The sequence below is a fragment of the Pogona vitticeps genome, chromosome 3 (assembly GCF_051106095.1).
Source record: "Pogona vitticeps strain Pit_001003342236 chromosome 3, PviZW2.1, whole genome shotgun sequence".
In the NCBI taxonomy this organism is placed as follows: domain Eukaryota; kingdom Metazoa; phylum Chordata; class Lepidosauria; order Squamata; family Agamidae; genus Pogona; species Pogona vitticeps.
Window position 1 is genome coordinate 17,642,464 of NC_135785.1, and position 26,946 is coordinate 17,669,409.

Sequence of the window (26,946 nt, forward strand, 5' to 3'; positions counted from 1 at the left end):
TTTAATTTGCTTTCAATTTTGCAGTACATACATTTCTTATACACCCATAATTTTTAATTGTGCAATGCTCTGGTACAAATGAAGAAGCATTTTCTCAATTCTTCTACCAGATTTTTAAAACGGGATGTCTAGAGGGCCCTTCAAACCACAGAACAGAGTACAGCAAATGCTCACAGAGTGGAAGGATGGAATCATCGCAGATGAAATCACAGCTTATGGGGTTGATTTCCTGAACTGGCATCATTTAGGCTTTTGCAGTGATCCCAGCCATGCATTCTCTCTCTCTCTGTCACACACACACACTCACTCACTCACTCACTCACTCACTCACTCACTCACTCACTCACTCACTCACTCACTCACTCACTCACTCAGTCTCTCTCTCTCTCACACACACACACACACACATCTTTTCTTTGCAGTGATGGTGGTCAAGCCCTCCTCCATTCCCATATCCACCAACTCCACTCTATCCGCTTCAAGCTGAACAGAATTTATTGCTATAGAAGGAAACAATAACTTCATGAGTTTGCACTACTCCTGCAACTGGTCCAAAGGCTCCACTTGACCCTGCACCGTTTTGGCTCAATTTGGGCCCTGAGTTAGCTTCATTGGGGTCTGTGAGTCTCTAACGTCCTTTTGTGGTGGCCTCCGCAGAGGTCCAAAGCTGGGGGCCTGGAGGAAGGATGGCTTGTAAGCCTGCAATGAGAGCAATTATTATTACTAATAGATCCACACGTGCTTCTCCATTCACAGTTTGCTTGCCCTTTACACCTCCTTTTTGCACGCAACAGATACCCGCCCACCATGGGGAAAAAAGATTAGGGAAAAAAAGTGTTTTTTCAGGTGTTCAATTTGCCAATATCCTGAAGTGGCTTGTTTATTAAGCACTTCACAATACCAGACGTTCAAACCGGAAGGAGCCTCGAGAGCTGCAAGGTTTGCTTTTAGTCCATTGCCAGTGACTGTGTGCACCAAGAATGGGCTAAACTAGAGTCCACCAACTGAAAAAAAGGAGAAGTCCTTGACAGGGTTTCAGAATGGTGTGTGTTAGGGTGCCCTGTGGGCAAACTGAGGCAAATAGCTCTGCTTGTCATGTGGATGTTGGGGGGGGGGAAGAGTGGACCAATCTGCCCAAGGAATGTGGCAAAGAGGGGGACATATGTCTGTCTGGACGTGGTCTTAGTCATGCCAGAGTACATCCAGTAAAACCAATAAGACTTCAGTTCGCTTGCACATTGCAGAAGCTCAGGATGCAAATCCACCCAAGAACTCTGTGCACCCAGCTTTTTTTGTTTTGTTACAGCAGACCATTACCTTAATGTAAAATAAACACTGGAGTGGAATTTAGTGCGCTCTTGAGGAGTTCCACCTGTACTAGACTAAAATCACTGCAAAACTGATGAGAAAATCCCCAAAATAATACTTCATGATTAAGGGCACGCAATATAGGATTTCAATGTTTGCAAATCCTTTTTTTTCAAATCAACTTGTGGCATTAATCCTCTAATGGCATTATTCCCTTAGAATATATGCCGGATTAAGGAGTCATGATGAGGCAAAGTACAAAAATCCACACTAATCTTTGAATGGAGGATGCTGCGTGGGACGCGGCTAACGAGGTTGTCCCCATGAAGGGTCGGTCCCTCTTCTGTCCACCCACTCCCTTCCCCTTCTGGTAAATAATGGTAACAAAGAGAAAGAATATGTTTGTCGATGGTGTGTACACCAGGAACTCTCAGAGTTGTATCCAAAGCATTTGCCTTGCTAGTCATCACTCATTAATTACTTCTCGGTCATCATTTCTTTGACCGTATTTGTTGTCTCAATCCTTTACAGTCTGTGAAGGCTAGAAGACTTATGAAATGGATTTTCTGGCCATGCAGTGGGAAACCAGGTTCCCACAAGACACACAAGAAGCCACAAGAGAGTCTCATGTTCCTCTGCTTCACTATGAGGAAAACTATCTTGGAGAGAGAAAAAGTGGTCATGCGCATTCCCTTTCAGGCACTGATATTTTTACTGAAACGTGTGCTGATTGACCAGACAGATCTAATCCTACATTTGTAGTTCTGTAGGTTTGCTTGTGCATTTGTAGGAACAAGGAAAGCTGCCGCTAATGCCCTTGGTCCACCTAATTCAGTATGGTCTGCACCAATCTTCCCAAAGTCAATGCCTTCCGGATCTGCAGAGCTACATCTCCCATCCTCTGCAACCTTCATGGCCCTCAAGTGGATTCAGAATCCAGAACATTTGGTGGAAGCAGGGCATGGGCGTCTTGGCAGTAGTGTCGACGTCCGCATGGCTTGGCAGCAGTTTTCCACTAGTTCAGACAAAAAATCCAGCTTCACCTTATCTGGAGCTACTGGGAGTTGAACCTGGGTTTTTGTGTGTGTAAAACATGATATATTCTAGTATCTCTGCACAGCTCACTAGCCAGGTCTAACGTTCAATCTAGGCTTTTAAAAATTGCCTGAGTAATAGCAGTGCCAGTAATTTCCATTTTTCATATGAGATTCACAAGGTGATTGATGCCAGTGAGATAAAAACAGTAGACTGTGAGGCTTCCAAACAGGACTTCATTCATGATACTGCCTCATTCATGGAATCTTATATGGAGGATGGGGGGGGGGCTTCCAGATGTAATTTCCAATTTGTAGCTTTCTTGTGTTTTCCTCTCTGCTTCTTCTGTCTTTTTTTTATTGCCAGGGAAAAAAAGGATGATCCCCCCCCTCCAAATCTGCAAATGAGTACTGCATTTTGGTTGCTAACACAAGGAACACTTTATCCGGAAACACAGTTTTCACAGACAGATCAGCACATTCTATGTGTGTGCCATGTTCAAGAGGATGTGCTCCTAGGAGAATGTGTTGTTGCATCAGTAAAAAAAGAAAGTACAATATCTATTAACCTGGAAGAAGTTTGGAAATGATGTGATCACTCTGAGATTCTGGTAATTGGTGAGAAACTGATGTTGTGGTAAGATTTTGCAGACCAGATGCAATATGTCACCACTGTTTATTGAGTCTGTTGCTATACCATAACTATGTACATCAACAGAGATAAGCTTTTCTTACCCTTACATTGTGTTCACACCCTTGGTATATTTGCAGAGTGATGTGTTCACCCAGCACAACACAACTTTGGACTAGAGTGAAAAGAGACCCAGAGGTCATTAACTAAAAATTGGGTCTTGATAGTGGCCGCTCCCTTCCTGTGGAGGTGGGATTGGCCCCCACTCCCCTGAGTTTCAGGAAAGAAATTAAAAACTGCCTTTTTAGCCAGGCTTTTGAAAACCTCACTTCTCTTTAATCTTAACTTTGAGGCAATTTTCTGATGACCCCATGGTTCGCCATCTTGATTTTTCTAATGTTTGTAAGATGGGGGTGGGTTTTTTTTTGCTTGTTTATTATTTAAATTTTATCTGTATATTTATGCTATTGTCTTGGAAGCTGCCCAGATTGGTTGCTTGTCCAATAGATAGGCAAAGTGTAAGTTTAAATACATACATAAATAAAGTGTAATGCGCTTACTCTCAGGTCCAGTACCCCCTGGCAATGTTGTTTGGGGTGTTCTGGGAATTATAGTCCCCAAATGTAACTTCCTGGAATTCAATTCTTCATACCTTTACTCGTCTGCTTTAATTTTTTTTCCCCTCAAAAACTGGGTGTGTTGCTCCTTGGCCATTTTATTTAAAAGACAAATGAAAAGCTTGATCGCAGAAGCTTTCTTTTGGTTTTGCTTTAAAGATCCTGTCAAGAGCCTGCCCAGTTTGTCTGTCTGTCTCTTTATGTGTGTTTGGGGGGGATGGAGCCTAGCTTGGCTTTTTACAAGGGGCAAATGGAGCAGCAGTGGCAGGGGGGGCAATGAGGGGGGAATTTTGTTTGCTTTTCTCAACGAGCTCTTGACCTGATTAAAAAAAACAAAATAAAAATCTTCCTAGTTGCCCCTCCTGTCTTTTCCTACAGCTGCTTCTCTGCTGGCCCCTTGTAAAAGGCAACTCCACCCAGCCAAATCAGTTGGGCTCTTGACTAGATCTTCAAAAGAGAAGCAAAGGAAAGCTTCTGGAAGCTGACCAATACCACACTTTTTTTTTAAAAAAATATTTTTTTCACTTCCCCTGCACCTCTGCTGGGGAGTAAAAAAAGTGAGTAATTTGTCGGTATCCTGAAGTGGCTCTCTTATTAAGCCACCATATTGGCAGATTAGAGAAAGGCTGCTGCAGACCAAATAGGTCCCGTATGCTATCTGGATGTGAGGATTGCACCAGATAACATACCAGTTCTCCTACTGACCTTATTTTGCCAATCCTGCCCACTCCTAGCTGACAGTGGGAACAAGCCCTCAAACCCTGGAACATATTTCATGGGTAGGGTTCTCTCTAGGGTAAGCCACTGACTTTTTATCAGCGCTTGGAAATACTACAACCCCTAGATTCAGGGGCATATCAGCCCCCAAAGTTTCCAAGCATGGCTTCTTAGCCTCAATTCTGAATCTATACAATGGGGATATTACTTTACTGGATTTTGTTGTAGGTGTAAATTCAATACGGTATGACTGCGAAGCGTTTTCAAGGGAGAAAGAATGGCTATCACACTATACTTTTGTGTCATAACTCCATTCCCACAGACATGTTTGATCTTCTGACTTTCCCAAAGGTCTCACAGTATAATCTTCAAAGTATAATCAGTGTGAGAGAAAGACTAGAGAACACAATGAGCTTTTTATGCAGGTACTCTTGTAACTTGAGCTGTAAATCAACTCAGCCCTCCCCAAACAAATCAGCAGCCAACAATTTCAGTCACAGGTAGAAAAGTCTAGTCGTATCAAAGTCTACTAAGGCTACTTCTACTTTTGTTTTGGAACTGAGAAAAGAAAGAAAGAAAGAAAGAAAGAAAGAAAGAAAGAAAGAAAGAAAGAAAGAAAGAAAGAAAGAAAGAAAGAAAGAAAGAAAGAAAGAAAGAACTGTACAAGTGAAACGTCCAAGGAAGTAAAACAAAATCTATTTGTTCAACTTTGATAAAACTCAAATGAAATGGAAAAAACAAAGGAAATATTTCTGGGAGCACCTTTACTAGGATAACGCCTTTCCTGGTGTACAAACATGATGCTTGAATTCTGCACTGTTCTTCAGAGAAGCAGAAGTCCTATACTTTACCAAGTTGCGTATTTTGCATGGGAAAGCTCACACAAAGAAAAGAGTGGTTCGAGGAGACTACATGAAGCAGACTGAAGCATCTGGAATGAAATTGAGAGAAAGCTGAGTGAATGCACAGCATCAAAACTGATTTGTTTTACAAGACAAGAATATTCTTTGGAGGATAAAATGTTGCAATGCAAGAAAAATGGATTCTGATGGTAGGCTGTTTCTTTTTGTTAAAACACTCTGGCAATGAGTATTGCATGTAAGTATTTAGAGTTTTATAGAATGCTACCTATGTGGCCTTGGGAAGCTGCATAATCCCAAGATGCCCCCAGAAGATGGGAATGGTAACCCACCTTTGAGAATTCTCTCCCTAGAAAACCCTGACCAGGGTCACCATAAGACACCATAAGAGTTCACTTGATGGCTCATTATTATTATTCAAAAGCAACAGGTACAGTCAAAACTATAAAAACATTGACTGGTATTATATAACAGATACAGGTTTTAACCAAAAACCTAAGTATCTGTTAAATATTGGCTCAGTATATATACTCTTCCTAATATTGCCATTTTTGTAGCTCTGATAGTGTTATTTCTGAGATCTGCAACTGCTTATAGTACTGTGTGAAATTTCTTGATATTGTTCCCAAAGCCCCGATGACTATGGGGACCATTGAAGTGTGTTTTTTCAAGAGGGGATATGTTTCACTTGGCAGGTGTACTTTTTTAGTTTTTCCAATTCATTACTTTAGTCTTATTTGTTATTTTAGTTTTTCCAATGACTTTTTTATTTTCAGCTCTGGAATCTCCTGGAGTTGCAGTGTCAATGATCCAGACATTTCTTGGTTCTATAACTACTGTGTTTGGTGTATTATGTTCAAAGTGTCTGTTTAGATTCAGAAATCCCACAAGATTTTAGCTTCCTCATTTTTGATACCTTGGAGAATTCTCTCCCTAGAAAAGGGTCATCATAACTCAGAATTGATTTGATGGCACATTATTATTACTACTGTTATTATTGCTATTATTGCTATTATTGCTATTACTGCTACTACTACTACTACTACTACTACTACTACTACTACTACTACTACTACTACTACTACTACTACTTGTGGCTGTTGTTATTGTTATTGTTATTAAACTCTCATAACCAGGTAATACTGACAGACCAAAGCACCAGGTGTTAGCATAAGTATTGCATAAATCTCTATTACATCGTAAACTCAGAGTTGCCAATAATGGCTTCTACCAAAACATTAGGCACTCTCACATATTTCATTACAAGACAATTTTGTTACACTGTGATCTCATTCCAGTGTTGGAAATTTGATATACTATTACTGTATTTATAGTGTATATGCTGGTGTTTGTATAGGCTTCAAGATGCAAGAATTTCCACCATATGTTTGCAGGATAAACTATGCAGATACACACTTCACATGTGATAAACACATTTTGTCGAATGGAAATGAGATCCTTGTAAAATTTATTTCTGTAGGAAACAGCCTTGAAAGTCAAACAAGCTTCTCCCATTCAAGAAATTGCTAAAGAGAAGACCCATATAGGCACCTTAGAGAAGACCCATGGAATCAATGGTACTTAAAATATGTGTTGGTTTAACAAGTCCCACTGGTTCAAATAGATCTACTCTAGTTGGAAGTAACAACCAGATTTAGTCCCATACATGTACTAAAAGCATTAAACAGTTTAATAGTTAATGTCTCTATAGCCATGGGTCTATAATGATTCAAGGTGAAGTGTTTGCCTCGGGCAACAGATGCTGGCGACATCATGACATGACTGTCCTTGGTATCATGGTCCAAGAAGCAGGAGATGCCTAAAGTGGGTGACCTACCAGTTTTGATATTATTATTATTATTTAATATTCAGCTGATACATCTAACTCTCATTAAAGTGTTTGTGTTTTTCCATAATGTATGAAAGGGCCTGAACACTGTGAATCTGTATTAGTGGCTTTTTCTTCTTCTTGATACGCCAGTGTTCCTTGACCTAAACCTGATCTTATTCTGATTATAAGGTAGTATAATTCCATTAAAGCCACGCAGCTGTCCAGATTGAAAATTGGTTTGGTGATAGATGATACACGTTTTGTCTGAATGACTTGTAAGCGGTATCTTTCCCCCTGCTTTTTGTGTGGACTCCAGCTTGAAATCAAATTACTGATACTGTGTGTGGATTGTTTCTCTTTGTTCTTTTTTTGTTTTTGTTTTGGACATCTTTATCTCTCTATCAGCAAACTCTGGAAATGGTATCTTTTCCTTAAAAATAGAGAAAAGGAAAAGTAGGAAAAGAAGAAGACTGAACATGAGGTGGATTGACTCAGTAAAGGAAACCATGGCCTAATTTTGCAAGAACTGAGTAGTGCTGTTGGTAGCAGGAGGTCATTAATTTATAGGGTCACTCTAAGTTAAAAGCAGCTGGAGAGCACATCATAACTATAAATTGTGGCTGAAAGAAGGAGAAAGAAGACCACTTGTAGTCTCTCAGTGCAGCCAAGTTTAGACTGCTGGATCTGAACTTCTATTGGGTCTTGGGGAGTGCACACCTTCAAGAGTTGTAGAGGAAAGAGGCAACATGTTGTGGGTGTTGTCCATGGTGGTGCTTGCTCCCTGCTGCTACCCACAGCCATTACTCTTCAGCAACAGTCTGAAGGTCCTGCGTGGTGCTTGTTGCTGAGGTTGAGTCTTGTTATTGGATTCCACTCCCCTGTACCATGATGACTGCATCTCAGAAAGTCTCATAGTCTTATATGCCCCTTGGATTGTCTCCATACACCCCTCTAGGGAATGCCTCCCCCAGTTTGGGAACCAATGCTTTTAAGGATGCTCAGAGTTACTTCTCCCACTATATCATCTTCATTTTACAATGCACTTTGCATACTGTACATTTGATGTTTAGTCATTAAGGTATGTCCAACTCTTCCTGACCCCATGGACCAGAGTACGCGCAGGCCCTCCTGTCTTCCACTGCCTCCCAGAGTTTGGTCAAATTGGTAGCTTCGATGACACTGTCCAACCATCTCGTCCTCTGTCATCCCCTTCTCCTCCTGCCTTTACTCTTTCCCAACATCAGGGTCTTTTCCAGGGAGATTTCTCTTCTCATGAGATGGCCAAAGTATTGAAGCCGATCTGTCCTTTCAGTGAGCACTCAGGGTTGATTTCCTTCAGAATGGATTTTGCACACATACATAACAGTTAATTGAACTCTACCTCTCCCCCATACTGTATTTCAGGTGGCTTGTCTCCTGTTCTTTTAAAGCTGTGGATAAACATTTGGACAATAATCCTTCACCTTATGAAAAAAAAACATGTAATGCAAATATTTATGTTTTGATCAGCTGTGTTGTTCACAGTTGGCTTTTGCTACAAATGTAAAACTATTATTTTAATTTCCCTGGAGGAGGAAGCTATATTTTCTACTGAATCTGGGAGGATTTTTCCTTTTTTATTCTTTTCATCAATGCAGATGCAGCTACTCAAGCCTTATCCTGGGCAGCAGCTTGCTTTATTTATTTATTCCCTCCTCCCAACCGGTCTCAGCACTATGCCACTTTTCCCCCAATAAAATTCTTCACATGAGGCCCTTCTCTCAGCCCCACTCCCACTCAGTCGTGTTTAGTAAGAACATGAAAGAGGACCTTCTCTGTGGTTGCTCCTAGGTTGAAAAATGTCATCCGCTCAGAGGTGAGGTTTCATCTCCTCCTCTTGTCCTTCTGGAAACAAGTAAAGGCATTTCATCTTAAAGAGATTTTTTAAATTACATTGGGCATTAAAGAGGAACTCTCTTTAAATCTTGGGTATTGCATTTTAAATGTGTTTTTATAGGTCCTTTTAGTGTTTTTAGATGATTGACACAATTGTAGGTTTGTGCTGTGCCTTCATTTATCAGATAGGAAGGCTGGTCAAAGTTCTCCTTATGATGTTCCATCAAGTTGATTCTCACTTATGAGGACTTTTTCCAAGGTTTTTCTATGTATTGTATAAAGTTCTCAAAAGTGGTTTACCAGCCTCTCCTTTTGGTGGCGCTGTGCAACCATGCTCAAGGCTGCCTGGGTGGTAGGGCACGCAACCCCATCAGCTATACATGCTCTGGGTGATCTCAGCTGAACCCTTTCCTGAGAGTTATGGTACAAATTTGAACTCCCAACTCTTGGCTCTGCAGCGAGCAGCTCCAATCCACTGCATTGGTCAAAGACTTAGTTTTGATTATTTCTGCAGTCACTGTGGGCTATTAAAAACCAGCCAGGTCACAGCATCCTTTATGCTATGTTTCTGCAGATAACTATTTCCTGTTCCCATAGCAAATACAGCCCATTGTCACTGGAAAGTTAAGCAGTTCCTGGAGAAACTGGGCCGACAGCCTTCTAAGAAGGTTTTGGACTTAAACAATTGTGCATTAAGTTCGAGGGATGTAGCTGAGTTAGGTGAGTATGTCTTTTGCTGCAGTGAAAACTCCATACTTTTTCCCAGTGACATCTTCCTAGTTTTTCTACCTGTAGACTTCACCATTTGTACAGTGGTTGTATGGAATTCGAGCATCTACCCAGGGGGTCACTTTCACTCTTCTTAATCCCTCTCCCGGTCCTGTCCCATCCCTTTGTAGTTGGCAGCGCTCTCTGCCTCGGGTGACCAGCTTCTCTGTCCAAACTATGAATATTCCTTTCCGTACTTCAGGCCTTTTTTAAAAAGCCCTTGAATTATGAGGGAGACAGCACAAGCATAAACTACAAAAAAAGGGCACTTGCACTTGATATCCATCTGTTTCTACTGTTGCTACTTATTTTATCCACACAACAGCAGGGAATCACATGTTTTTCGGACTGTATGACGTTTCCAAGACTGTCATTGTAGGCTAAGAAGATCAGAATATGGGTCCGTCTCCACACTGGCAGAATAGATCACAATCTGAATTGCTCTTGCTCCTGTTTGGTTTATGTGTCCACATGTGTTTTGACTCAGAGTGATCAATCCCACCCCTTAGAGCTGCCCCACTCCATTTTTGCACAGTGCTAGGGCTAAGGTTTTTTTTTTTTTTTGGTGCAAGTCAGAGGACTCTTAGCCCATTCTGTAGTCTGTGCAGATGGCTAGTTCACACCAAAATAAAGCTGTGGGCCATGTTATCTGAGGTAACAACCCTGTGACATATTTGGTGGGCCATGGCATCCCTCCTCTATTTTCATGTACTTTACTACAGTGGTGCCTCACTAGACAATTACCTCACAAAACGGTTAATTTGCAAAATGGTTTCCCCTATGGGTGATTTTCGCTAGATGATGTTTCGGTCCGTGCTTTGCAAAATGGTTTTTTTGGGACAATCTTTCGCAAGACGACGATTTTAACAGCTGAGTCCGTGCTTCACAAAACGGTTTCTCTATGGGTGATTTTTGCAAGACAACGATTTCCCCCCATTGGAACGCATTAAATGGATTTCAATGCATTCTAATGGGGAACCATGTTTCGCAAGACGATGTTTTCACAAGACAGCGATTTTCGCGGAACGAATTAACATCGTCTTGCGAGACACCACTGTATTTAAAATTTTTGTTTAGTATCTATTTTTCCTACTGATGCAGCGCTATTCTGGGTAAACAAGATACATTGGCAGCATCATGGGTACCATCTAGGTGGATGCATTGCTGTTTTATTATGTCACTTACTTTGTTTAATAAATAAACAAAAATGAAAGTAACCACAGCCTGCTGAATGACAGCAGCAGGAAAGGGCAGGGAAGCGTGTGCAAAGTGGAGTGTCATTAATCGCAAAAGGGACAAACTGGAGTGATCTGTAACCTCTCTTGACCCTTGTCACAGGAGAAAAACAACAGTCAGTGTGAACGGAAGGATTGCTCAAGTGAGAGACAAAATAAATTGCACCTTTTAAGTGTGAATGAGACCCTTTTAAGAGAGGCTCATAACTTTGGAACTGTCTTCACTGTTTAAATATGGTTTTTTCTGCTGCTCTCCCTTTCCTTCTAGCTTCCATGATACATTTGCTGCCAGAACTAGAGGAGATTGATCTTTCCTGGAATGATTTCATTGGAGGGGCACTAGAACCTCTTCCCCTGCAGTTCAAACACTTGCAAGAACTAAAAGTTCTCCAGTTGAGCAACTGCCGACTCACAGCCAAGGATCTTGCCTTTTTAGGTATCCTCAAGTAGTTCCGTAATTTAATTCAGCACGCTATAACAAGGGTTTATTTCATTAAGTGCTGCTGGTGAGTTCTGCCATACACAGATATGTAACCCATGTAGGGTCATTTTGGACTAAACCTCAGATTGCCTTTAGTTTGTAGCTGCCTTCAAGTGGATTAATGGATGTGGACCATTCTAAGGTCTTACATTTAATGTTGAGATTTCTGCCTGAAATCCTGTTGCACTTTGCATAGTCTAAAGTCACACCTGCAACAGTTAATGGGGTGTTACGTCCAGGCAGTCCACATGTCTGACTGTGCAATTAGTTGTGCAACTGCACCTGTGGAACTGCTTTCTGCGTATGACTTTTCTCTTGGTGCAACTTCAGGTTACACAGGCATAGCTATGCAACAGGATTTTGGCCTCTGTCATTTCCCTGCTACTTAGAAGTGAACATCAAAGATGGCCAGGAGTCAAGTATTAAAGTCATAGGTACTTCTTGCATGCATATGTTGTCCTCGTAGGAACTATGGGAATTAACTTCCTATGCGATAAATGTCAGCATAACACAGTTCCTTAGTAGCAAACTGAAGTTTGGATTAAATGTCTGCATGAGCAGATATTACTCCAAATTAAACATGTAATGGAATTTAGTGTTCTTAAGTGTTCACATAATTGTTTACAAAAATATGTGTGTGTGTTTGAAAAGACAGCTGTTGCATTAACAATTAAAATAGTTATTAAAAAGAGCTTTTAAAAGAGTAAAAGATTTGAAGAGGAAGGCAACTGCCTTTGTTAGAATTGAACTTTGTGTCTGAATTAGCAGCTGTTATACATAGCATGGTAAAGGAAAAAAAAATCCAAAAATACATATTTTCACCATGTATTACCAGAATTGGCCACCAGAGGCTAGCCAGAGACCATGCTTTGTATTATTCTAGTGGCCAGATCTGGCAACTACATTGTGAAAATACATATTTCTAGTTTTTTTTTCCTTTAATACTTCAAATATTTTCAGACCACAGATAAGTGAAACGGCTGATATGGGGTTCCTACTATATTATGATTTGGAACGAAATGTGAGAGCAGAGAGTTATTCTTCTTCTTCTTCTTCTTCTTCTTCTTCTTCTTCTTCTTCTTCTTCTTCTTCTTCTTCTTCTTCTTCTTCTTCTTCTTCTTCTTCTTCTTCTTCTTCTTCTTCTTATTATTATTATTATTATTATTATTATTATTATTATTTATTTGATTTATATCCCGCCCATCTGATAAATCTATACCACTCTGAGTGGCTGTGCAGAGTTGGCAGCTGTGCCCAAAAGCATTATAAATGTTGCATTTTCCAACAAAAATTTAAGAGATGGAGAATAGTGTCTTCTTGTTGTTTGCATTAAAATCAATATATGAGAGATATATTATTGATTCATTCATCCTAAGTAGGTTCTTACTAGTGTTGTTTTTACAGGTGATGCACTGGAAACAATTTCTCACCTTGAAATACTGGATTTATCATGGAATACCGGCCTGGGTGGGAGCCTGTCTCTTCTAACTGCCAAAATTCCCAAACGTTCTAAACTCAAAACATTAAAATTGACAGATTGCAATCTCACTTCTGAAGATGGTGAATCGCTTGGTAAGAGCCCCGCCCTGCCCCGTAGAGAGGCAGCATCTTTTGAATGCTCAATTTAAGCTCCCACCACATCTCAGTCTAAATCCCATTTTGTATGAAATTATTATTTTAGGCTTCTTGCATTTGAATGTATTTAAGTGAAGGAGCTTGTGTGAATGCTAGCAAATGGACCCCTGTGGTTTATGGTTGAGAGGGGCTTTAAATATGATTCACTAATGGCTGCCCAAATTTGATCACCTGGGCTTGGCTTCTAATTTGGGAAAATCTGGGTTCAAACTCTAGCTTAGCCCTTCAATGTACTCTGTTGTCTTGAACAAGTGGCTACGAAGTGTGGGCTTTGCATCTTAAGAAAAGAAATCACGGCCGGGATCTGATGGTTCTTGTGGGTTTTTTGAGCTGTTTGGCCGTGTTCTGGAGGTTTTTCTTCCTAATGTTTCGCCAGTCTCTGTAGCCGGCATCTTCAGAGGACAGAACTCTGTCTGTGTTCACAAACACAGAACACAAGAGTTCTGACTCCTGTCCTCTGAAAATGCCGGCTACAGAGACTGGCAAAACGTTAGGAAGAAAAACCTCCAGTACACGGCCAAACAGCTGAAAAACCTACAACAAGCATTGGAGAATGACTTTATCCTGTTGATACTGTAAAGTAAAGTACTGTAAAGTCTTTTACAGCAACGATAGGAAAAATGGGGAATGTTTTCTTTCACTCATTGTAAGGACAGTGGTTGGGCAATCACACTGCTGCTGGTGAAGTGCCAGTCACATCAGGTTTTGTACCTGAAATGGAAGGGGACATGGCTGCGACAGTTTTTCTTTTGCTACTCTGTTAGTTAAACTTGGGTCATGTGAAACTGCCATACAAAGGAAGTGTTGCAGAGCTTTGAATATTTGTTGTTGCTGTTAAATTCTTTTAGCTGCACAGCAAAAGTACAGGGTTTTGCAGAGCAGAATAGCTTCACGTTCCCCAGATTAGTCCACCTCTTTTCTCCTTAACAGTGGATGTGGTGGCACTGTGGGTTAAACTGCAGAAGCCTCTGTGGTGCAAGGTCAGAAAACCAGCAGTCTTAAGATTGAATCTACGCGACAGAGTGAGCCCCCGTCGCTTGTCCCAGCTTCTGCCAACCTAGCAGTTCAAAAGCATGTAAAAATGCGAGTAGATAAATAGGTACCACCGTGGGAAGGTAACGATGTTCCGTGTCTAGTTGCGCTGGCCACGTGACTGTCTACGGACAAATGCTGGCTCTATGGCTTGGAGATGGGGATGAGCACTGCCCCATAGAGTCTGACACGACTGGACTAAATGTCAAGGGGAACCTTTACCTTTCTCATTAACTGGCACACACAGTCCCAATAACTCACTCTGAGACATTATTAGGGGAAAGAATAACATTTATTTAGTTAGTTCTTTAACTTATATACTGTCCTATTCTGGGTGGTTTAAAGGGGATGTGGTGGCGCTGCGAGCTAAACCGCAGAAGCCTCTGTGCTGCAAGGTCAGAAGACCAGGAGTCATAAAATCGAATCCACGCGACGGAGTGAGCTCCCGTCGCTTTGTCCCAGCTCCTCACCAATCTAGCAGTTCAAAAGCATGCAAATGTGAGTAGATAAATAGGTACCACCTCGGTGGGAAGGTAAAATGGCATTCTGTGTCTAGTCACGCTGGCCACGTGACCACAGAAACTGTCTTAGGACAAGCGCTGGCTCTACAGCTTGAAAACGGGATGAGTGCCGCCCCCTAGAGTCGGACACGACTGGACTAAAAAATGTCAAGGGGAACCTTTAGCTTTACCTTTTTATTCCGGGTGGTTTACAACAGAATAAAATAAAAACAGTGAAAAAGCATAATTAAATGCATAAATAGATGGAATAAAAATTAATCATAGCCTAAAACAGGAGGCAAAAAATTCCATGTAGGAGGCAGAGCAAGAGGTATGTGGTACCATTACTTAAAATTGAACAGATCAAACAGCAAACTGACAATGACCGCTTTCAACAACAGACTGCAACAGACTCTAGACAGAGGGAAAGCACTGAGCAGAGAGGCACTCTTTGAATTCAGAGGCAGGTAGTTCTGAATAGACTGACAGTACACCAGCCCAGAATGATCCCTCCCAGTCAAATCTATTAAAGGCAGCATACGAGGTTACAAAAACTCCAACAAGAAGATGAGGAACTGGGAAGGAATGTTTGAGTTTGATCACATGCCATATTAGTTCAGTACTGAGCTTTCCTGTTCATGCGTTTCGTTGTGTCTGGGTGGTCAGATTCATGTCTGTCCAGCAACAAATATCAACAGGTGGGGTTGTGCCCTTCCAGCACCAAAGTTTTGCACCCTCTAAATTTCAGCATCCTGGGTCAAAGCCCAAGTCATACCACCCTAGTTACAGTTGTGGAAGAGGCCGCCATCTCGTCATTTGTCTCAAGCAGCAACATATCTTGGGTCAACTCTGCCTTTATTATATGTAGAAAGGAACTCACCTATGGTTGATGGTCCACCATCAGATCCCGGCTGTGAAAGCCTTCGAGAATACATTCAACTCACTTATATTAATAATACTTTCTTTTAAAAATATCCAAACGCTATATGGAGAGTCATTAAAACTGACAGTATTGTTGAACTCTCACTGAGCCAACATCAGAGATGTAGGCAGTGGTATTTTCCCCCTTTTCGGTCTAAGTAATGAACCGGCACTTAAGAGGGCTTAAGGCAATTTAAACTTCCATTGTGTGCTGAGTAAGGATACTCAGTACAGTGGTGCCTTGCTAGACGATGATAATCCGTTCCACTGAAATCACTGTTTAGTGAAATCATGGTCTAGCGAAAAGCATTTCTCCACTGGAATACATTGAAACCTGTTCAATGCGTTCCAATGGGGAAGAATCGTCGTTGTCTAGCGAAGATCGGCCATAGGAAAGCCGCTTTGCGAACCGCCAATCAGCTGTTTAAATCACTGTCTTGTGAAGCTTAGGTCCCGAAAACACCTGTTTTGCGAGCGTGAAGGGAGCTGTCAAAATTGTTGTCTAGCGAAAATTGGTTTGCGAAGCAGGGACCAAACATTGTCCAGTGAAATTCCCCCACAGGAATCACTGTTTTGCGAATCGCTATAGTGATCACAAAAAGTCAATGTCTAGTGAAAAAACTATCATGCGGGGTAACTGTCTAGCGAGGCACCACTGTATGGCATAGTGGATAGAGCATCGGGCTAGGACTCAGGAGACCAAGGTTTGAGTCCTGCTTAGCCATGAAAACTCTCTGGAGGTGTGGAATTCGTAAAACTCCTACTGGGATCCCTATAAGTCAGTTCTGACTTGGTGCCAGGTAACACGTAAGAATGGTGACTGGGAAGATTATAACAATGTAGGCTTCATTGATGAGCTTTCCAGAAACTTGGCTACGTAAACCTTGAAGGTCATATGGGCATCCAGGTTCAGGGATGAATCCAGGAGCACCCCCAACTGCAAGCACCGGCTGCATCCCTATTCCTTGATCTGCCTTTCAACTAACTAGGGCCACCTCTGTCTTGCCTGGATTAAATTTCAATGTATTCACCCTCTTCGAGTCCATTACTGGTACCAAACATCAATCTAGAGCTGAAGTAGTTTCCTCGGATTTAGATGACAAGGAGAAGTAGGGTTGGGAGTCCTTTGCTGGTGAGACCGAACCCCAAAACTCTGGGCAATCTCTCCCAGTGGCCTCATGTGGACGTTAAGTGACATAGGAGGGAAAACAGAGCCCTGAGGGAGATAAGAAGAGAATTTTTTCACCCGTGATGACTTCAGAGTTTGTATCAAGTTACTTTGTGGGACTACAACTCACAGTATCCTACAACGGCCCATGCTGGAAATTCTGGAAGCTGTAGTCCAGTTATCATCACCCTTATCTTAGAACGGCATTCCTGGAAGGGGCTCTATGGATCATTGAGTTCAGCCCCTGTCATCTTAAGAAGGATGTTTACAAATTGTATAATTAAAATACATCTTTTTAAAAATCCCTTTTATATTTCATAAGACACGTAATGCTTGCTTTTTAGCCAGATCCTGGACTGTATTCTTTTTATGGCTTGAACTTCAAGAGAGTGGATGAATCTAATTTTTAAGATAAATTAATTTTTGAAAAAATAAAATGTGTGGCTCTTTTATTGCTCCTATCTACAACATGTAACTACTTTAAAATCCATTATGACTTGACCATTCTCTCCCTTCTTTTCAGCTCAGGTGGTAAACAGGGTTCACAACCTTGAAATACTGGATCTTTCCATTAATAAAAAGATAGGATATAGTCTGAAAAATATTGCCCAGGAACTAAAGTATGTCTCAGGCCTGAAAGTACTAAATTTGAGTATGTGTGGATTGAAACAAGATGGTTTACAGTGGTTAGGTAAGTACTACAGGTATTGACTGGGGAGCCACAATATTTTTTTTGAAAATTAAATTTATCATCACAGCAGAGCTTCTGGATATTCAAAGTACTTTCTCTTTCATTCTCTTGCATACAAGAGTCCTCTGTAGCGTTTGAATGTCTGAGATAAAGCAATTTGACCGGGCCGAAATATATGCTAATGACAGAGTACTTTTAAATTATTTAATTAGAAATGAAAACTGAAGTGCTAATATGTATGAGCTTCAATATTAGCTTACCAAGTCCAGTATTTTTTTACTCTGTGGTGTCCGCCGTCTAAATTTATCACTGCCCATAACACAGAATCTTCAAATAATTGTGAATTCAAAAATTGTAAATTCCAATTTGTGCTAGAAATATGAACTTGAGAATTCCACACCACATACTAATCCAAACAATATGGATCTTAGATAGAAAAAAATAATAATTTAAAGTAACATTTGAACTTCCTTGAAATTAAGGATGATACATTGGCAGTGCAGTGTACTTATCTCCAAACCTCTGGGCAAAGAAACAAGATCCATGACCAGCAACCATATTTAAACATAATATTAAATAATAAAATTGATGAGACAAGGATGACGCATTTCAATGTCATATTCTCTAATTCTGGATGATATTGCTCCAATCATACAGATGCAGTGAAACATTATGCTCATATCAGGAAGTATAAAGCACTCAATTTGATCTGGACTTCATTAAACAAGATATCAGCATAAAAGAAGAGGTAAAACTAATGCTATTTAGCAGCTGAAGTTAAATGACAGGTGCTCCAAACCACATTAAGTGCCTTATCCCTTTTGATAAAATGTAGGGCTTTGTTCCATCCTTGTAACTAAAGCTGATATATTACACTGAAACATTTTACCTTGTTTTCTCTCCTTTTAATTTGCTTGATTAACTTTTACACCCATTTGCTGGCCATGATTATTGTTTCTTTGTCCTGGAACTCAAGAGATCAAATATTAATTCTGAAATATGACCACATTTCAGAATAATTTGATTTTAGCCAACTTATGTGAATTTTTAAAAAATCAGTGGGGTGAGAGAGACACAAATACCTTCTCAACAGAATACTCGGTGACTATGGTGTTAGATGATTAGTGCTAGCACTTTCAAGAAATATTATTATATTTATCTTTTTATAATGGTGCTATAACAAATACTAAGCTTCACAAGGGTAGAAAACCCTTTTCTTCACTCCACAGTTTTCCTCTTTCTCTTCTTTTCCCCCTAGCATCCATTCTTTCTCGTTGCTCCTCCTCCCCTTCCATTTTAAGGTTGGTTCAGCCTTCCTCTCTGCTTACTCTTTTTCTCGCTTCATTATTTCTTTTTTTATTTGTATACCACCCCATTAGTGCAAAAACACTACCCCAGGTGGTTTACAATCAACTAAAACAATGAATGTGAATAAAAACATCAAAATAACAGTCAAAATATCATGTGGCTGAAATCTAAAATGAAAAATGGCACGGGCATGTAACCATAGAGAGCAGCTGAAACAGGACATGCAGTATATATCCATTTTGAGGACAAAATAATTCCAAGTTGCACACTTTTCAGATTCCCTTAATATCCACACCACATTTTAGATTGCTAGGTTCCCTGCCCTGAATGGGGTTACACTCCCCCTAAGGGACAGGGTCCGCAGCCTGGGGTGCTCCTGGACCCCAGTCTAACTTTGGAAGCCCAGGTGGACTCGGTGGCCAGAGGCGCCTTCCTTCAGCTGCAGAAATTATACCAGCTGCGGTCTTACCTGGACGAGCGGAGTCTCATGACAGTTACACACGCACTGGTAACATCTCGTATAGATTATTGCAATGCGCTCTACGCAGGGCTGCCTTTGAAGACGGTCCGGCGACTGCAACTGGTCCAGAATCGAGCTGCGCGGCTGGTGAATGGTGGAGCTGCTAGAGATCACATCAAGCTGATTCTGTTTAATTTACATTGGTTACCAGTTGCTGCCCGGGCCCAATTCAAAGTGCTTGTTTTGACAAATAAAGCCCTAAACGGCTTGGGCCCTGGATACCTGAAGGACCGCCTCCTTCCATATGAACCTACCCGGTGGTTAAGATCTAACCAGGGGGCCCTTTTGAAAGAGCCATCCCTTAAGGAGATAAGAGGGAGGGCTTGTAGAGAAAGGGCCTTTTCGGCAGCTGCCCCCAGACTATGGAATGCCCTCCCGACTGAGATTCGTCTGGCGCCGACGCTGATGACATTTCGGCGCCAGGTCAAAACCTTCCTGTTCCAAATGGCTTTTAACTGAAATAATATCAGCTGTAGGTCTGATGGCAATTTTTAGAATATATATTTTAATTGCATTTTAATTATTTTGCCCTTTTATTTTGCCTTTTTATTGTATTTTAAATGCTGTAAACCGCCGAGAGACCTTCGGGTAGTGTGGGCGGCATATAAGTTAAATAAACAAACAAACAAACAAACAAATAAACAAATAAATAAACCTGTGCACTATGTTTTGAGATAAATGTTATCAATGTGTGCTGCTCTGGAGTGAAGTGCAGTTCATTAAATTTAAAAATAAATGACACTACATACTGTAAATACCTTGATGCAATTTGATGCTTCACCATGTTCCACTCTGTGTCTCTTCAATTTCAGACAATGCCTTGCAGCACTTATTGGAACTGAGGAAACTGGATGTGTCTTGCAATAAAGGCATTGGAGGAGGTTTCCAAAATGTAGAGGCTCATTTGGCCAGTCTAAGTAACCTCGAAGTCCTGGATCTCCATCAGTGCTCTATTACAGAAGAGGACATGGCAGTTTTAAGTAAGGAAGATAAGGAGCAACCTTGTAATGAAGCATTAGGGATAGTGAGGCAATTGCTTCAGGTGGCAGATTCAGGGGGTGGGTGCAACGGGGCAGCCTCCTGGCTGTTGCTCCTGAGCCCCATAGCTGTTTCTTACAATAAAATCCCCCCAAATTTGTCTCATACTTCACATGTCTGTTCTATCACCAATGTGGGAGTAAGATTGCAATGCTAATCCTGTAATCTTTCATAAATGGAATGGGGAGGAAGTACAGGTTGTTCTTAGCCGTAGACAATAAAATGCCTTGAGCTGGCTCTGTTACTTAGACTAAGCCTTCACACAAACTAAGACAGCAACATCTACCCCTCTGTTTGCTCAGAAATCTATTTATGCAATCAAGACAAGTGGTTTTCAACATCTGGGCCTCCAGATGTTGGGTAGTGCTGTGCTCTGGCCTTCAATTCAATCTGTTCCTAAATAAGGCCACACAGATGAGTGATGATGATGATGATGAGATGAGCACCCCTATGAGGATAATATGGGGTTTTGTGCCTTTCCAATTATGTCAGTTTCACCTGGTGGCAGCTCTTCATAGTTTCAGATGTCATCTTCAACCTCTTGCTTTTTCCACACTACATAGTAATTAGAACCTGATATCCTAGAGGCAACATTAATATGTGGCCCACTTCATTAAAATTAATAATTATTGGTCCTTTAGAAAACCTGACAAGGTAGGAAGAAAGTTTAATCTAGTTCTAACATTGAACTGGTTGCTAGACCTCATTAACCAGAATTGGCAAAAGACATATTAAGAAAATATGTAAACACTTGTTTTATATTTACTTAGAAATGCAATGTTTATTAGTCTGCGTACATAGGCTGTTGGCACCATTGGTATGAATTCAGCAGTATAACAAATTATATAAATACTCATAAAATCTGCTGTCAGGAGGTACTATTGGTGAAGTGGTTGTTAGTGATACTAATTTTTCAGGAACAATAAATCTACTCCTTATGATAGTCTGACCTTTACAGGAGATATAACCATAACCCTGGAATAGATTCAGCATCTGTGCAAATAAAAATAAAAATAAAAAAGGGAGGTGTCAGCAACATCAGGAACACCTCCACTATCATTGTTGTTTAGTCGTTAAGTCATGTCCGACTCTTCGTGACCCCATGGACCAGAGCACGCCAGGCCCTCCTGTCTTCCACTGCCTCCCTGAGTTGGGTCAAATTCATGCTGGTAGCTTTGATGACACTGTCCAGCCATCTCGTCCTCTGTCATCCCCTTCTCCTCTTGCCCTCACTCTTTCCCAGCTGTCATTGGAATCATTAACAGTGCTGCAATTTAGCATATTTAAGGTAAAGGTAATTAGTCCAGTCGTGTCCGACTCTAGGGGGCAGTGCTCATCCCCATTTCCAAACCCTAGAGCCAGTGTTTCATTCATAGACAATCTTCCGTGGTCACGTGGCCAGCGCAACTAGACACGGAACACCATTACCTTCCCACTGAGGTGGTTCCTATTTACCTACTCTCATTTTTTACGTGCTTTCGAACTGCTAGGTTGGCAGGAGCTGGGACAAACGACGGGAGCTCACTCCATCGCGTGGATTCGAATTGCTGGTCTTTCGACCTTGCAACCCAGAGGCCTCTGTGGTTTAACTCTCAGCAGCACCATGTAGCATGTCTAAACCCAGTGTTTAATTTTGCCTTGGACACAGGGTTGATAATTAAATGGATGATCTGCTAAGAACTGACACAAAATGAGTTAAGAATTAAGAATTCTATGCTCAAATGACATAATTATTAAAAACAAAGTTCAATTTTGCTTCCATTGTTCAGTTATCAAATATTTTTAATTTTATGTGTATCCAGGAAAAGGGGCAATAGACAGGATTAGATGGAAGGAACATAGTCAGAAGTATTTGGCTCCTTTTTGTGTTAAGGGAATAGCTGTCCGGATAGCTCAGTGGTTTAACTATCCAGCTGTGGAGTCAGAGGTTGGGAATTCGATTTGCCACTGTGCCTCCTGAGAGAAGAGCCAGCCTCTGAGGCTTTGGGCAGGCTGCATAGTCCCAGGGTGCCCCCAAAACAAGGGGATGGTAAGATGCTTCTGAGTACTCTCTACTTGGAAAACCCTGAAAAGGTTTTGACACATGATTATTGTTCTTACAGTAAGAGTTACAGTGCCTGTGTCCTTTCCCGGCTCATATTTTTCAGGTCAGATAATACCACTTTTGTCAAGGCTTCAAGAGCTGGATTTGTCATCAAACAAAAATGTTGGGGTCTCTTCTGATCACCTTCTCAGCCGCCTCCGGTTTCTACCAAACCTGAAATCTGTGCTCCTCAGCAATTGTTCATTACAACATGATTCATTTGCATCTTTTGGTAAGAACATGTGTTTATTCTTCTGGGTTTGGTCATTCATGCCTGTGTCTTCCATAAGACAGACCATCTACACCTCTTTCGCTTGGTACCCTCCATTCCTTTGACAACTTACTAGATTCCAGAGAAACTGCCAACTTGTATGAACACGTTACTTAATTGGGTGTTGTAGTGGGTTTTTTTTGTTTTTACAAAATCTCTTTTATCCCTATGAAACATTGACTGAAATCATGTTCCATACGATATGCTGATTAAGGCTGATCAGCTGCGGCCATTTTTTGGAAATAAAAAATGTCCAGTTTTACTCTGCCGGTCCCAAGGTTCCCATGGAATCCATTTTCCTTGGGAAAGAGGTTAGGGACTGCTGAACAGGAGTGGGGGGGGATCTTTTATTGTTGAAAATCACTGCCGCTGGTAAAGTAATCCTGGGAAATTAAAAACGCCTTGCTGTTGGATGGGCAAAGAGTTCCCCACTGTGAGAGAGAGTCTACATAAGCTTCTCTATACCTTCACACAGTGCGGATCGGAATTTTTTTTATTTCCAAAAAAATCTCCACTGCCGATGACATCATCAGCCTTACACAGCATAGCAAGTGGCCGTGTCTCTCTGTGTGTCTGTACATATGTTCATACATGTCGTTCAAGTTTGTTTCTATACTGTCTTCCCTAGCGTAAAACATTTTTCAGTAATCACAGTTTACACTCTTATTTCGAGATCTATAGCCACACTTAACTAGAATCAGTGGCCATTTCTGCATATGCATAAATTTTATCTGTGATATGATTAATCCACGGGCATATACTGTAACTTCCTTCACACATCTGTGTCGGTGTGTGCCAGTGTATGCAAAGCTGCCACCCTGTGGTGATCACTTGAAAGTACACCCTTTAAGCCCAAAACAATGTTACAAAGATGATTTCCACTCACAGGTAACCAAAAACATATCAGTCAAATTTAGAGGTACTTCAGCTGCTAACTATTGCACCAAATCTGGAAGAAAACAAGGTTAATTTCAGTTAAAAGCGGACCACTAATTTTTGGCCACTAACAGGACTGTAAAAAGTAAGCAATGTAGGTCGATAAACGAACAATAGGAAGATGGTAATTTCATAAACAAATGCAATCTTTTTATTGAATTTTGAAACAGTACATCCACGTCATACATGAATGTTTGTTAATGTAGGCACTAGGCAGTCATAAGTATTCATATGATAGTCCTCTTGTGCAACATCAAGTTACTTTATGTTCCACGGTGTTTGTTTTTATTATTGCTCTCTTTCAATTAGTCATAGTTTCCTATCTCTGTGATTACTTCAAAATGTTATGATTTAGCAAATATTAAGAAACTGGCCAGGATCCTATTGGTCATTTATGAATGTATAAGCTAAATTGTGTAACCCACTGCAATGAATTGCTGCTAATTACATGCCAGTTATGTTAGGAGGCATGTGTTAGATAGTGCAACAGGTGTGCACCAAGTAAAGTGACTGGCACCTCATTAATTAGCAGCAGTTCACCACAGTGAGTTACAGAATTTCATTTACCCATGCAATAATCATTGACAGGATTCTGCCCTATATATGTTAGTGTATTTATATACTGGGCAGGATTGGAGAGGGTGCTGCTATTTGAAGAAATTATTCCACCAACAAAATTTCTGCAGTCACCCATGGACTGTAAAACTTATTCTGGAGAGATGGGAAATCCTCTGGAGCAGGCTTTTGCTGGCATTACTGTTGGGGTCAGAGTAGGAGCAAAATGAAATCCTCCTGCTAGTGTCATGCTAGATTCATAAGACTCTGTGTGTGTGTGTGTGTGTGTACATTCAATAAAAGATTAGAAACAGAAAAAAGTGCTCTTGACAACAATTGTGTTGAATATATATGTTGGGAAATTGCACACACACACACACACACACACACACACACAGACATGGGCCCCCTTCTCCCCTTTCTTTTATATTTTTGGTAACACAGAAGGGAATGAATGGTAGAATATACCAGATAGGCGGGATATAAATCAAATAAAAAAATAAAAATAAATAAATGACCTCTGGTCTCCCTTGCCACCTACTGCACACAGGCATTCTACCTGGATATATTATTTTAAAATCTTATGTTGAAGAAAAATCTGTTTGATTTTGTTCACATGACTGTAACTGAGAGCAGGGCCCACCATGGAAGTGGTGGGAGACCCCTGTGAGAGGGGAAAGGGGGTTCTGGACATATATGACCCAGTAGAAGTTGATCTCTTTTATACTGTACGTATGTCGTACATTCCGGTTGTTTAGGTTTCAACATAAGCTTAAGGCTCTTACTAGAGAAAGCCCACCGATAATATTGTAAGGCAGTTCCAGTTATGACGTGAGGGAGGCTGCCGTGGCCATCTCACTTGAAGAAAAGTCAGATCCCGTTTTCTGTAGGTGGATCTCAAGATTTCTCTCTGCTTCCCAGAAAATGTGAATGGGATTTAGAATAGACCCTTTTGTTACAAAATAATAGGGGAATACATTTCAAACTACCAACATGGGACTGCCTGATGCTACATTTCATACCTAACTATCATCTTTCCGTCTCTGGCAGAGACAACGGTGCTGCAGTTCAGCACCAATCAATCTTATTGGAATCTCTGTAGGGAAATAGAGTGGGCTGTACATACAAGCTCTCTTCAGTGGCAAATCTATCATTAGCCAGAATGGGTTTGAATTGCATCATGATGAACACATTTAACATAAAAAGGAGGGAAAAGACCTTACTACCTGATTAAAGTCATTCTGAAGAGTGCTAGATGACCAATATCTACAAAGCTGTTCTAAGGTCGTGCGGATAAACTTTAGAAACATACCAATCAATCATAAATAGGGGGCTGCAAATGAAGAAATACTGGGCTGATTGCACGGCCCCTTTTATGTATGCTTCTTTGATAATTCCTGTGTTAAGATGGACGGTTTCAGCTAAACTGTACAGACCAGGCCTACAGTATTTCTTTCAGTAAGCCCAAGATGCTGTTGCTAATCTTTTCAGCTGAGGCTGCCCTTCACCTTCCTGAACTGAAGACATTAGATCTTTCTTGGAATAAATGCGTTGGCGGGAACCTAAAGCTGATTTTGAAAGCACTAAACCTTGGAGGAGAGATCCGGGTGTTAAGACTCAGCAGCTGCGGCTTGGTTGATGAGGATCTGTCTAGCTTAGGTTGGTAAAAATAAGAATTAAAATACATTCCCCCATTCCCCCTGTTTTCAGACCTAGTTTTTGAGACCCTCCCTGGTTTTTCTTGAAAAATGAAATGTTGGCATGCTATTACCTTACTAACCTGGCATATTTGATGGCCCCGCTGGTTGTTTCTTGCAGCCGTGGGTATCCAGACTGGGCATCTGGCACTGCTACAGACCTTGGACCTTAGCTATAACCACGATCTCTCTGACCGAGGATGGACAAAACTCTGCCAAGTCTTAGCTGCCCTGGAACAGCTTTCAGAACTAGATGTCAGCCTTCGGCCATCATCAAGCTGTCACTGCGGGGACTGGCTCAGCCAGCTGTTGGCTACCTTGCCGAAGCTGCCTGTGTTCACAGAGCTTTGCCTGCAAGGCTGGGTGCTTTCAGAAGTTCAACAAAAGGAACTGGAACATTGCCATCAAGACAATGAGCGCAATATTCTCTTTGACATTTAGGATGAATGTAAAGCCTGAACGTCTGACCGCGTGTCAGAATCAACAAATGGAAGCCCAGGACTTCAATGCATCTTTTTGCCAGCCTCACCTGCAGGGCTACAGCGGTAAACTTTGAGATGTGGGTATTCAGCAGGAGAGTCGCTATCGTTACACCTCTTAAGAGATCCCCACAGTGCAGGCAACTACATTGACCTGTATTAACAAACAACCTCTATCATTTGCAATCTCTAACAGGAGCAGGTCTTTTGAAAAGCTAATGAGTCTTACTTGCCATTCTAGACCAAATTGCTATGAAACGCTCTTTGGCTAAACTCAGAGGGAACAGTGAAACCTGAGGGAGGAGTGGCAAATGAATGTGTTGTTACATACAGCACTGATGTTACCTGTCTGTCATGGGTTTGGAGGGAAAGTTCCATCCTATGGAGAGTGGAAGGCGGGACATCAGGAGGAGGGGCTGTACTGTATAAATATGTGATGCGTGTGTAGAGAGATGCTAGGAGACACTGGGATGTGACGAAGCAGCAGCTGGGAAGAAGAAGCTGTTGTGGGAGTCTGTGTGTCAGACAGGGTACTACTGTGTGTCAGGGTACCAACCTGATAGGTTCAGGTGTCTGTTGGTTAGCCAGAACTGATAGGTTCAGGGTCTGTGCTTCAAGTTAAGGGTTCTGTGTGAACCAAAGTGTATGCATGAATGAGTGAAACTAAGCCACGTTACTTTATCCTATTCACCTGATTGTTTTATTTTCCTGTGTGTGTATTTAAATAAACCTTATTCTTTTTATTGTTTAAAAAT

General features: G+C 41.2%; 2 protein-coding genes across 3 annotated transcripts in view; both read left to right on the top strand.

Annotated features, from left to right (window-relative positions):
- Window positions 1-26,506, top strand: LRRC31 (leucine rich repeat containing 31). The gene is made up of 9 exons (XM_020793827.3): window positions 1-5,358; window positions 9,471-9,593; window positions 11,145-11,312; window positions 12,762-12,929; window positions 17,137-17,304; window positions 19,945-20,112; window positions 22,318-22,485; window positions 25,507-25,674; window positions 25,834-26,506. The coding sequence occupies exons 1-9, from the start codon at window positions 5,346-5,348 to the stop codon at window positions 26,151-26,153; spliced, it is 1,464 nt and encodes a 487-aa protein (XP_020649486.3). The 5' UTR covers window positions 1-5,345; the 3' UTR covers window positions 26,154-26,506.
- The window catches only part of LRRC34 (leucine rich repeat containing 34), a 44,233-nt gene continuing 39,668 nt past the window's right edge, over window positions 22,382-26,946 (top strand). Inside the window, exon 1 of one of the 2 annotated variants that reach the window (XR_013543206.1) lies at window positions 22,382-22,485. The gene's annotated coding sequence lies outside the window, so the exon portion shown is untranslated. The remainder of the gene's footprint in view (window positions 22,486-26,946) is intronic. The other variant, XM_072996181.2, reaches the window with a different exon arrangement.